The sequence below is a fragment of the Lissotriton helveticus genome, chromosome 2_1, assembly GCF_964261635.1.
Source record: "Lissotriton helveticus chromosome 2_1, aLisHel1.1, whole genome shotgun sequence".
Lineage (NCBI taxonomy): Eukaryota > Metazoa > Chordata > Amphibia > Caudata > Salamandridae > Lissotriton > Lissotriton helveticus.
In genome coordinates this window covers 1,344,067,070-1,344,080,134 of record NC_136059.1, presented here as the reverse complement: position 1 = coordinate 1,344,080,134, position 13,065 = coordinate 1,344,067,070, and the positions used below count along the sequence as shown (strand labels likewise).

General features: G+C 48.2%; 1 protein-coding gene across 8 annotated transcripts in view; it reads left to right on the top strand.

The window, feature by feature from the left end:
* PTPN13 (protein tyrosine phosphatase non-receptor type 13) overlaps window positions 1-13,065 on the top strand; it is a 1,030,035-nt gene that overhangs the window by 850,835 nt on the left and 166,135 nt on the right. For all 8 annotated transcript variants that reach the window (XM_078676288.1, XM_078676281.1, XM_078676285.1 and 5 more), the window contains one exon: window positions 6,212-6,273. In XM_078676288.1, the coding sequence (XP_078532414.1) occupies window positions 6,212-6,273 (62 nt within the window). The remainder of the gene's footprint in view (window positions 1-6,211; window positions 6,274-13,065) is intronic.

Here is a 13,065-nt window from a genome sequence, read left to right as displayed (position 1 = left end):
GACCGTCGTCGTCGACGACGCCGACGACGAAGGAAGACTCGTCGTCGGAGACGGCATCGGAACCATGGAAAAAATCCGAACTGGTAGAGATGCCGACCCTCATGCCACCGCCGTCGACGACGCACTCGACGTCGACAGGAACACATGCTGCGTCTAGCAAGTCTAGAAAAACGCAAATTACCCCGGAAACCACGTCTCCGAGCAAAGTGGAGATGCAACCACCTCACAACATCTTCCAAAGTGAGGAATCCGAAGAGGATGACCACATGGGTCCAGCTACCTCCATCTCGGACCTCAACGTCAAGTGCCAAAGCACCGATGAGGAGCAGGAGGACCTAACTTTTCAGGAACACTCCATCCACACTAGTGTCCGCACGGAGGTCACCCCCATGATATGCCTACCGGCGACTCTGGTCAATGACCTGCGGTTCCTTGTGCAGGACTACAAGCAAAGATTCCCGGATGCGGACAGTGGTCATCAGACACCGGTAGACCATACACCAGCGTCTGCCCCAAAACGGTCTCAAACTCACCCCCAAACCCACCGTGAGACCCAGCCTCAGGTGATGGACTCCTCGGAAGACGACGAGGAGGAGGAAGAATTGGAGGAAGGAGAGGTCCAGGAAGTCCACTCGGTCCACTCGGACCAGGATGGAGATAACGAGTATGGAGATGACGAGTATGTAGCGCCATCCCCGGCTTCACCTGAACCGCGACAGGCGGATTCGCCGCCTGTGGACATAGCAGGCTTCCACAAACTTGTGGAACGGGCAGCGAAGAGATTCCATATGGTAGTGGAATCAACGGAAACGGACTGCTTCCTGCATGACTTCAAAGAGCAGACACAAAAGGCAACCAAATCTATTCCAATCATAGAGTTCTTGTGGGAACAGGGCAAGAAATTGATGCTGACACCCGCTTCCGTGCCTGCGGTTGTTCCGCGCCTGGACAAGAAATATAAAGCCCCACTTAAGGCGGCGGCTTGCCTCAACGGGCACCCAAAACCTGACTCGGTGGTCACGCAGGCGGCCCAGAAACACTCCCGCAACCCTTCCTCCCCACTGTCCGCTCCTCCGGACAAGGAAGGCAGGAAGCTGGACACGATAGGGAAGAGATTCACGTCCACGTCGGCCATGACCATCAAGATCGCGAACTCCATTGCCTTGTTGGGGCGCTACAATCGCCAACTCTGGGAGGACATAGCCCCATACCTGAAGGAACTGCCTGATGCCGTAAAGGGGGAGGTCAAGGCTCTCCTGTCGGAAGGTCAATCTTCGGCGGCGGAAATAATTGACTGCGCGATAGATGCAGCCATGACTGGCTTCCGTCAACTAGCCGGAGCGGCTGTGCTACGCCGTCAAGGATGGCTGAAGGCGACGTCGTTCCGCCAGGAAGTACAATTGAAGGTGCTGGACATGCCCTTCGACGGCCAGCATCTCTTTGGGGACAAGATCGACGAGGCACTGCAAACTATCAAGAAGGACACCGACACTGCAAGGGCGCTAGGCACGTTACAGTCCCGGAACCAGTCCTTTCGAGGAAACCGATCCAGAGGTCAGTCCTCTTATCGCGGTTCCTACCAGAACCGGTCCTCGTATTCCTCTACCAACAAAAATCAATACCAGCATAAACAACAACAAGCCCGTCAATCTTCATACGGACGATCTACCTTCAGGGGCAGGAATTCCAAAAGGGGCGCTGGCGGACGCCAGTGACCGATTACTCCAGCCAGTCCCACCACCCTCTACATCCTTTCAAATTGGAGGAAAACTGACCCATTTCCTCGACAATTGGCAACACATCACCACGGACCGATGGGTTCTCCAAATTATAAGATTCGGACACTCTCTCGAGTTCACGTCCCTGCCTCCCAACACACCTCCCAAAAGACGGACGCACAAACATCTACGGCTCCTTACCCTAGAACTCGCTATAATGCTGCAAAAAAGAGCAATCGAACGAGTTCCAGCATCCCAGAAGGGGAAGGGGTTTTATTCACACTTCTTTCTTGTAAGACAGAAAGAGGACAAGTGGAGGCCCATTCTAGACCTTCGGGCACTCAATGCCTTCCTACGGAGCCAATCGTTCAGGATGGTGACGATTCAAGAAATCCTGGGCACTCTCGAACAAGGAGATTTCATGACATCCTTAGATCTCCAGGATGCCTACTACCACATCCCCATCCTCAAGCGTCACAGAAAGTTCCTGCGGTTCGAGGTGGCGGGCCGACATTATCAGTTCAGAGTCCTACCATTTGGCCTCAAGTCCGCGCCGCGGATCTTCACGAAGTGCCTAGCACCGGTGGCGGCATTTCTGCATCAGTTGGGTCACCAAGTCTTCCCTTACCTAGACAACTGGCTGGTGAAAGCACCCTCAGCCGAGGACGCGGCAGCATCCTCCTGCGCCTGCACCAATCTTTTTCAGAGGCTAGGATTAACCATCAATCTCAAAAAATCCTGCACCACCCCTACGACAAGGATCACCTTCCTAGGGGCTATCCTGGACACGGAGTGCGTGAAGGCCTTTCCCTCGAAGGAGAGGGCGGACAAGATACTATCTCTGGCCACGGCTGTGGCGACAAAAACATACATCAAAGTGCGCACTTACACATCCCTCATGGGAATGATGTCTTCGTGCATACTCCTTATCCCTCACTGCCGACTCAGGATGCGCCCATTGCAGGAAGCTCTCGCAACCCAATGGACCCAAAGCACTGGCTCTTTCGAGGACATTGTGCAAATCACACCAAAAATGTCCACAAGCCTAGCTTGGTGGAGGAATCGAAAAAAATCTGAATGTAGGATTACCGTTTCTCCTTCCGGCGACACCTCTGGTGATCACCACGGACGCCTCCTTGGAAGGATGGGGCGCCGTTCTACAAGATCTTCGAATCAGCGGCAAGTGGGACTCTCAGGAAAAACTGCTCCACATAAATCTCTTGGAGCTGAGGGCGGTATATCTTGCTCTACAGGCATTCCTGCCACGCATCCAGAACTCCCCAGTGCTCGTCAAAACGGACAACACCACGATGATGCACTACCTCAACAAACAGGGGGGAACGCGTTCGCTCTCTCTATCACGCGAATCGCAGAAAATCTGGAACTGGCTGGTGTTACACGGGATCCAACTCAAGGCGGACTATGTCCCCGGAAAAGACAATACTATCGCGGATGCCCTGAGCAGGCAAAGATCCCTCTCCCACGAGTGGGAGCTGAGCGACAACGCCCTGGAACACGTCTTCTCTCAATGGGGAGTCCCGAACATCGACCTGTTTGCCACCAAAGAAAACACCAAATGTCCGCACTACGCAAGCTGGCATCCCCAACAAGGGTCTCTGGGGAATGCATTCTCCATCGGATGGTCCAGCGCGTTTGCGTACGCCTTTCCTCCGTTTCCAATGATCCCGAGGCTCCTCAGGAAGATGAAGGCGGAGCCATGTACCCTAATCCTGATTGCCCCGTTCTGGCCGAGACAACACTGGTTCTCGGATCTACTTCGACTTTCCATCAGGTCACCGATCCGTCTGAGGCAGCACCCGAACCTCTTAACAATGTCCAACGGTCAGGTGCAACACCCGAACCTCCAATCACTCAAGTTGTCGGCCTGGCTCCTGAGCACAGGGAGTTCAGTGGACTAAATATCCCGCAGGACTGCAGGGATATCTTGTCGAAAGCGAGAGCGGATAGTACAAACAAAACCTACACTCTCAAGTGGAAACGGTTCTGCATGTGGTGTGTGGATCGGGATCTAAGACCACTCTCAGTCACCCCTGAACAAATACTACCGTACCTGCTGCATTTAGCACAGTCAGGCCTGGCACATGCATCCATAAAGGTTCACCTCCCAGCTATCTCTAGATTCACTAGGACTTTCACAGGACCTTCTCTGTGGTCCAGTAGACTAGTCAAACAATTCCTGAAGGGACTCTACAGATCCTTTCCGAGGCCTCGGAAAGTCCCTCCAACATGGCAACTGAATCTGGTACTCAACCAACTCATGAGAAGTCCATTTGAACCCATCCATCGAGCATCCATCAAACACATCTCCTGGAAAACAGCACTCTTGCTCGCTCTAACATCAGCCAGGAGAGTTAGCGAGCTGCAAGCTTTGTCCATTCAAGAACCATATATGCAATTCAGACAAGACAGGGTAGTGCTGAGACCAAACCCTAAATTCATACCTAAAGTCCCTTCGGACTTTCATCTCAACGAGCCAATTGTCCTCAGGTCCTTCTTTGCAAATCCGTCCACAGCAGCGGAAAGACCGCTGCATTCTCTGGACCTTCAGAGGTGCCTAAAATTCTACCTGGACAAAACTAAGGCTCTCAGGAAATCTTCACAGCTGTTTGTGGCATACAGCAGACCAAGAGTGGGCCTGCCTCTCACGAAGCAAAGCATCTCCAGGTGGATATCCTCAGCGATTGCATTCTGCCACGACAAGGCCGGACGGCCTTTAACTGAACATGTTACTGCTCACTCCACCAGGGCGATGTCCACGTCCGCAGCACTGTTCGCTGGGGTACCAATCTTGGACATTTGCAGAGCGGCGACTTGGAAGTCACCGCACACTTTCTCCAGACATTACTGCCTGGATATCGAACTTCAGAAGGATGCGGCAGTGGGCCAGGCAGTGCTTCGCCATCTCTTTCAGTGATGTGAGCCTTCCTACATCCCGCCATCCAGGTATGCACGTTCCTTGCTATTGTGATGTTACTGTTATGCTGTCCACATGTTGTATGACGACACATGCATTGTCTACTGTGACTACAGAGCATTTCCATCACGCAGGTGCATATCTGATTGCTAGCTATTCTGATTCAGGCATGTGAATCTATGAAAGACACCCAAATACTGGATAAGAAATGCGTTACTTACCTGTAACAGCAGTTATCCAGTATTGGTGTCTTTCATAGATTCACATGCAACCCTCCCGCCTCCCCTGGAAGGTCTCACATCCCTCTCTAACAATATTACGCCAACCTAGTTGGGTGCGTACGAAAATCGGAGGGACTGGGGCTCCTCCCAGGGAGGTCCTAGAGGGAGGTCGAGCTGATTGGCTGACTGTAAGAGTTTGGTCCTTTTTACATAAGGACAAGGAAAGGCCACTAAGGGGAGACCCTTGGGCCTATTTTCTCTATGTATGTCTATAGGACATTACTTTTTTATTTACCGGAGGCTCCCGTCTCGACGACGGGGAATGATTCAGGCATGTGAATCTATGAAAGACACCAATACTGGATAACTGCTGTTACAGGTAAGTAACGCATTTCTTACTCAGAAAGACCCTCTAATATTCAAGGCTTTCATTGCAGAGGCCCTGCAGCAGGTTCCCAGCAAGCATCACACACTTTAAGACTCTGGGTAATTGCTAGGGGCATGATCCAAGAGGCATAAACCTGGCAGTTTATACATCAACACACCTTCACCGCCACTCTTCATGGCATTCTATTCCATCCTGCTACTTCCACCACTGTAGGATTTTATGTACTGGAACCTTTCCTACCTCTGCCACAATACCATGCAAAAGAACTCTATTAATTTCTCCTAAATATAGTGCACAAGTTTTTACGTAGTAAAGTCTCCTAATTAAAGTTCACATTTCTGAGTGGTGTACAGCTAACATTATGAAATGATGAAAGCTGCTTTGACACACTATCTTTGATAGACAAGCTAGTGAGTGTGCAACTGTTGTGGGGTCATGTTTAGAGTTTGGATGAACAATCTTCACTGCATGCATTTTTATCAGTTCATTAGACTTGATGCTTTTATAATTATGTGATGCCAATCTTGACAAGAGCGCTGGAGCTTGGCAGTTTTTGATTGAATATGGTGTGCCAGCGTTCCCTTTCGGTTAACATTTGTAAAAGTTCTTTAAGGGTCTACTGCATTAAAGGTGTAATGTTCAGGCTGGCAGTGGCAATATTAAACCTCTCTCACAAATCAGACCCACTCAATGTGTGAGCTGCCACAATAGCTATAGGCAAATTCTTCTCCAATACATTGTGACAATCAAAATGGCAATGATGATTGAACAAGGTTTCCTTAAATAAGAGATAAAAAAAGCATTGGCCTGCTATCCAATTCATCTCTGCATTAAATGTAAATTCAGTAGAAATTATTTTCAATTGAGATAAAATTGTGTTCCAAATTACTGTCTGAATATTGGCATTTGGATTTCTCATTGCATTTATTTATTTATTCATTCTTTTTAGGTCATCATCATGGAGACTATCTTGGTAAAAGTGAAAATGATCCTGACAGTTTAAAACAAGAGGTAACTTACTGCTTTTACAAATTGCTTTTTATTGTGCTGGTAACTTACATACAGTGCCAAATATAATTCAATAGAATATAGGACCTAGTCTCTGTAATACAACTTTCTCACCACAGGAGTAGGGTTATCGGGCACAGCTCTCACAAGATGACGCATTGAGATGATTTCTAACTAATCTCTGAGACTTTGTCCCCTGGCCTGAAGTCCTTGAAAAAAAAGATATATGGGGCGGGGTAGGGATACCTTGACCCCCTAAGCCCCATGGGTGGAACTCAGAGGGACCCCTCCCCTGGGCCAACAAGAAAACAAATGGCAATAAACGCAGCGTACCAGCAAGACTCTCGCTGGATCGCGAAAATAAAATGGCAGGCGGACCTCATTTATTTAGTATAAGCTCCGGGGAGCCTACCCCTGGGGTTGTATTTAGAAAGGGGTAGGGGGTTGGGTGGCCCCCTCCTCGAGCCATTAGAGGCTGGAGGGGGCCCACCCCCAGGGGTGATCTTATTATTTATGTCATAAATGATGTCATACAACATTTAAGTCATAAATGATGTCATAGAATATGTCACGAGTGATGTCATATATGAGGCCATAAGCAGTGCATGGTGGAGGCTCAGGTTTTAGTTAGCGCGGTTAACTATAACTGGTGAAATCCAAATTTAGATATACAGGAACGTGGATCCTTCGAGGAGCTAACAGTCCCCGTGCTGAAATCTGATTGGCTGCCAACACTTCAACAATGAAGTGTTGGCAGCCATCTTGGGGCTCTGCTTCAGCTGCGTCCCACAAAAAACATATTAAAGAAGAAAAGAGGGCACAAAAAGAATACCCTGGTCCGCAAGACTTGGGGCCCCAGAGGGACCCCGCCACCTCAAAAAGCATTTTTTCTTAAATTTAAGCCGTGAAAATATGACGGAGTCGCACATCAGCAGCAAAAAAAAAAAACAGTAAACGCAGTCTCACACACTTGTATTTAAGAAGGCCGCAGATGGGCCAGGTCTTGGGTGCATGCCCAGTATAGTAAATATAAAAGGAGGGGGGCATGTGGCCCCCTCCAAGGGCATCTTTATGCCCCAGGGACCACAACCTCCCCAGGCTACATAAATATTTTGCGGACAGCGTGGACCTTACCGGACCCAGGGGGACCACCACATTTTTTTAAAAATGGAAGGGCGCAACCGACACTCCCACCCCTAGGGCTTCTAGAAGCCCAAGGGACTACCACCTCCCCAAGGGCTAAATAAACAAAATAAACAGGGTCCGCCCGTCCTCCTCCTGGCCCGGGAACCACCACCACACTTGGGCCAGATAAACTATTTCCACATGGAAGCCAGCCTAGTGGCCCCTGTCTGAGGCTATATATGGCCCCAGGGCCCACCACCTCCCAGTGGCCGTCCCGAACAGATCAAAGGAGGGGGCCTGCACACCCCCCCTTCTGGAGCCATATGGCCCTGGTGACCGACATACCCCAGGGCCGGCTCCTGCTATCTCCCAGGGTGCCCACCTCCGGGACATAACTGTTTGAACACTCCAGTTCCAGCAGGCAGAGTCAAAGTGCTCTCACCTGCTAGAAGCAGAGGTTGCATTCCTTTCTCAGCTCACAGACATGTGGGCAGGGAAAGAGATTAAATGATTTCTCCTGCATTTCCAGGAGCAGAAATGCTGGCTCCTACAGGAGGTGGGGAGCTGGCTGGGACCGTTGCTGCCTTGAGACTCCCCTGCGGTCCCAGGGAAAAGAGAAGAACAAGGCAAAATAGAGCTCAGAAACAAGCAGAAAGAAGCAAAATAAAGGTCAGAAAGGAGCAGAGAGAGGTAAAATAAAGGTCAAATGAGCAGAATGAGGAAAACTAAAGGTCAGCAACGGGCAGAAAGAGGCATAAAATAGATCAGAAACTAGCAGAACGAGGCAAAGTAGAGATCAGAAATGAGCAGAATGGCAAAGTAAAGGTCGGCAACGAGTAGAAAGGCAAAGTAAAGATCAGAAACAAGCAGAAAGAGGCAATATAAAGGTCAGCTATGAGCAGAAAGAGGTAAAATAACAGTCAGCAACGAGCAGAAAGAGGCAGAATAAAGGTGAGAAATAAGAAGAAAGAGGCAAAATAATGGTAAGAAACTAGCAGAAAGAGGCAGAATAAAGGTCCACAACGAGCAGAACGAGGTAAACTAAAGGTCAGCAACAAGCAGAAAGAGGCAAAATAGAAATCAGAAACGAGCAGGGAGGGACATAATAAAGGTCAGCAGTGAGCAGAGAGGCAAAATAGAGATCAGAAACAAGCAGAAAGAGGCAAACTAAAGGTTAGAACCGAGCAGAAAGAGGAAAATAGAGATCAGAAACAAGCAGAAAGGGGCAAAATAGAGATCAGAAACTAGCAGAAAGAGGCCGAATAATTTCAGAAATGAGCAGAAAGAGGCAATAATAGAATCTAGCACAAAGAGACAAAATAGAGATTATAAATGAGAAGGAAGAGTCAAATTGAAGGTCAGCAACACACAGAGGTCCCGATTCACAGAACTAACTTAAGACAAAATCCTAAACTTACTACCATTTTGGTATTCACAAAAGGCATTTACTCATCTTGGTATTCACAGAAGGCACTTACTCATTTCGTTATTCACAGAAGTTAGGAGTCCTTTTTGAGTGCCAGGCGGCAAGTGGTTACCCTTGGTGACTTCTGCTCAGAGGAAAAAGCACTTACATCAGGAGTCCCTCAGGGATCTAGCCTGAGCCCGACGCTTTTTAATGTTTACACCACCCCTCTGATTAGGCTGATATCGTCCTTTGGGATGGACGTTATCGCGTATGCGGACGATACGCAGCTTATCCTAGTCCTTGACAAAGACACTAAGAACTGGGAAGAAAATCTTAAATGCTGCTTGACGGCCACTTTTGAATGGATGGGAAAGAATCATTTGAAGTGCAACACGGGAAAAACGGAAATCCTGCCGCTAAGCCCGCAAAATGACTTTATCTCTAAACAGTGGTGGCCTGAAGATGCGGAGGTACCGCCAAATACGACTAATGCGGCACGTAACTTAGGCATCAATGCCGATGCCTCCCTGTCATTTATGTGTGTCATAACAGGCGCTGTCAGTAGCAGGTACCTGTTTCAATGTCATTAAGACTTTAAGAAAATTCTTTGACTTACTCCCACTGTCAGCCAGGAAAATGGTAGCGGTCGCACTCGTAACATCGAGACTCGACTATTGTAACAGTCTATATGCAGGAACCAACAAGGCGGTTACTCATAAGCTGCAAATGGTGCAGCATGCAGCCGCCAGGCTGGTTCTGAAGTGGCCAAAGAAATCCTCAGCATCTACCACACTGAACACTCTGAATACCAGTGGTCAAAAGGGTGCTGTTTAAAGTCCTGGTAATAGAGTCTTGGGAATGGGACAATCACGGAGGCTTGAAAAGGTCAAAGTGAGCATCGAGTGAGGACCATAATTTCCTATGTGGGGGGCGCCAGGGTGTAGAGGCAAGAGCTGTATTATCGGCTCCTCTAAGATTTGAGACCCAGTTAAGCCAATGGGGGAAAGAGGCTTTCCCTGTGTCCTTCCAGTTATTCAATATAATTTTAACCGCCGCCGTCAGAAGCAGGTCAAGTAGGGCTTTGTCATTGTCATTAAGAGTGACGGCTTTGGTAAATCCCAGGACTAGAGTTGCAAATTCTCTCGGGAGAGAAATATGTAGGACTTTGGTGATGAACTCAAAGATTCTATCCCAGTAGGCAGCAACACGAGGGCATTTAAATATTAGGTGTTCAAGGTCTCCACCTTCCGCCATACAGTTCCAGCAAGAGTCATCGTCTTTGATATTGTGCAAGAAGAGTCTTCTAGGGGTCCAAAAGGCTTTGTGGAGTAGCCAGAATTTAGTTTGGGACAGTGTAGGGCTAATTTTGTGTCGTGTGGTTGACTCCCAAATTCTGGCCCACTCTACTTCTGAGATTGTTGTGGATGAACATGATTCCCAGAATGACTGCATGGATTTAGTCAGGTTGGACCTCTGAGGGCGAATCAATTTGTACATTCTGGAAACCTGATGGCCAAGTCTATTAAGTGAGTTTAGGTAGTCGGGAAGGGAGGGGGTGATGTCATTCAGAGCTGCCTTGGTGAGTGCCACCTTAATGTTTAAGAAATAGTAGAATTCTATGTTGTGGAGTTGAAATCTACTTTGTAATTCACAGAAGGTGAGTGGTGAAGAACCTTCAAATAATTGGTGAGGGAAGTATATTCCTCTCTCTATCCATGTAGAGTTATTTAGTGGTTTCCCTTTGTATGTTAGGGTGTTATTCTGCCATAACGATTCCCACTTCGATCTACGGAATTGGTGAGGTAAAAGTTTACTTACGTGAAGGAGGGCTGCTTTCGTGTGTTTGAAGATGGTTCCCGAGTCTAGAGTGGGGTGTATTTTAATGGTAAGAAGGGCGGAGGGGTCAAGGCCTTGAAGAAGGGATTTTTCCACAGATAGCCACACTGGGGTGTAGTCTGTGCGTGGGGTCAGCCAGAATGAACCCTGTCTGGCCAAAAAAGCGGTCTGATAGAGCTTGAAATCCGCCAGATTGACGCCTCCCAGGGTTTTATCAAGACGGAGTTTTTTCAGGCTAATTCTGGCCTTTTTCCCTTGCCAAAGGAAGGAGGATATCATCTTGTCTAGCTTGGAATGGAATTCTTTGGAGAAGGTGAGGGGTAGCATTGTGCTCAGGTAATTGACTAGCGGGGATATCATCATTTTTACAGTTTCTACCCGACCCCACCATGTGATAAACCTCGGGGACCAGCCATCCAGGATTCTTTTAATTTTCGCTAATGTGGCTGACTCGTTGTGTTTGAGTGTACTCAGTAGTTTATCGGTGAATTCTATCCCTAGGTATTTTATAACATCTGTCTGCCAGGCCAGACCCGAGTTACCAAGGACTTCTTTGGTGGTGAGGACATTTAGTGGTTTGACTTCGGATTTGTCCTTGTTTAATTTATACCCAGATAGGGCCGAATATTTGCTGATTGAGGTCATGAGTCCCGCAATGGATTTGGATGGGTTTTCTGTGACGATCAGTATATCGTCAGCATAAGCTGCCAGTTTTATCCGAGTGTCTCCGAAGGAGACTCCCTCAATGTCCTCATTCCGTTTGATGTCAGTTAGGAGGGGTTCAAGGGCCAGAAGGAAGAGTGCCAGTGAAAGTGGGCAACCTTGCCTAGTACCCTGGTAGAGGCGAAATGGATTGGAGAGGGTGCCGTTGATTGCTATTCGCGCTGAGGGGGAGGAGTATAGGGCCATCACCATTGTGATGAAAGAGTGACCGAGGTTGAATGAGTGCATACATTGTCGGAGAAAGGGCCATGAAACCTTGTCGAAGGCTTTTTCAGCGTCCAGGGTTATTGCGACTAATGGAGCTTGGCAGTTTTTAGCTTTCTCTAGTATATGGCACAGGAGTCTGGTATTATCGTTCGACATCCTGTGTTTCAGGAAACCAACTTGGGACGGGCTTATCAGGTTGGGGAGAACAGCGTTTAGTCTATTTGCTAAGATCTTGGCATATATCTTGCAATCAAGATTTATTAAGGAGATGGGGCGGTAGTTTTTGGTTTGGAGTGGGTCCTTCCCTTCTTTAGGGATAACGATTATCGTAGCCTCACTCATTGAGGGGGAAATGCTCCCACTGGATGCGGTAGAATTGAAAACTGTTTGGAGCGTAGGGGTAAGTTGGTTTTCAAAGGCTTTATAAAAGGAAGCAGAAAAGCCATCCGGACCGGGGGCTTTGTTGCTTTTCAGTGTTTTGATGGCAGTTGAAATCTCTTTTTGACTAACGGGGGACCCTAATTGTAGTTTGTCAGTTTCTGCTAATTTAGGGAGGTCGAGGGATTCAAGGTATTCGGTGCAAGCAGTTATGTCCAGGGGTCTGTCGTTCCTATAAAGATCTTCATAGAAGGTTTTAAAAGTGTCTAAGATCTTGGTCTGGTTGGTGTGGGTGTTGTTTGCGGAGTCTTTTATTGAGGATATGGTTGACATCCTTTGTTTGTGTTTGAGGTAAGAAGCTAGCAGTTTACCCGCTTTGTTCCCCTCGCATAACTTTAGGGCTTTGAAACGGTTGATCCATACACCCGCTCTTTTACTAGTGATGGCATTGTATTCATATTTCTTTTTGATTAGGATGTCTAGGGGCTTGAGATCTTGGGGGTTGGCTTTGTGTTGGGATTCTAGAGAACTGATTTCTTGTTCCAGTTGCTCCAGGTCTTTGTTCAGTGCCTTGTTGGCTTTGGCTCTGATGTTGATAATGGCTCCACGGATCGTGGCTTTAAGTGCGTCCCATAGGGTGTTAGGTGCGGTGTTTGGGATATTGTTTAGTAGCAAGTATTCCTCAATGGCGTTAGCTATCAGAAGTTTGTCGTTGGGATTGGTTAGGGTTTCCTCATTAAAGCGCCATCTTCTAGGTGGACGGATCGATCGGGATCCGGCAAGTTTGGTGTGGATACAGGCATGATCGGAAACCAATTTGGGGGCAATGTCGGTTTCCTCAATCAGGTGTGTGAAAGAATTGGAGACTAGGATAAAATCAATACGCGAGTAGGAATTGTGAGGGGCGGAATAAAAGGTGTAGTCCCTCCCATCGGGGTTCTGTAGACGCCATGAGTCCTTTAGGCAATAGCGCTCACAGAGACGAAGCAGGGCCTCATGCGAACGTGAAGGGTGGAAAGAGCACTTGGACTGCCTGTCTAGTATGGGATCGAGGGGGAGGTTGAAGTCGCCCCCCACTATCAGAAGGTCATCTTGTGGGATATGCTCCATTGAGCGAG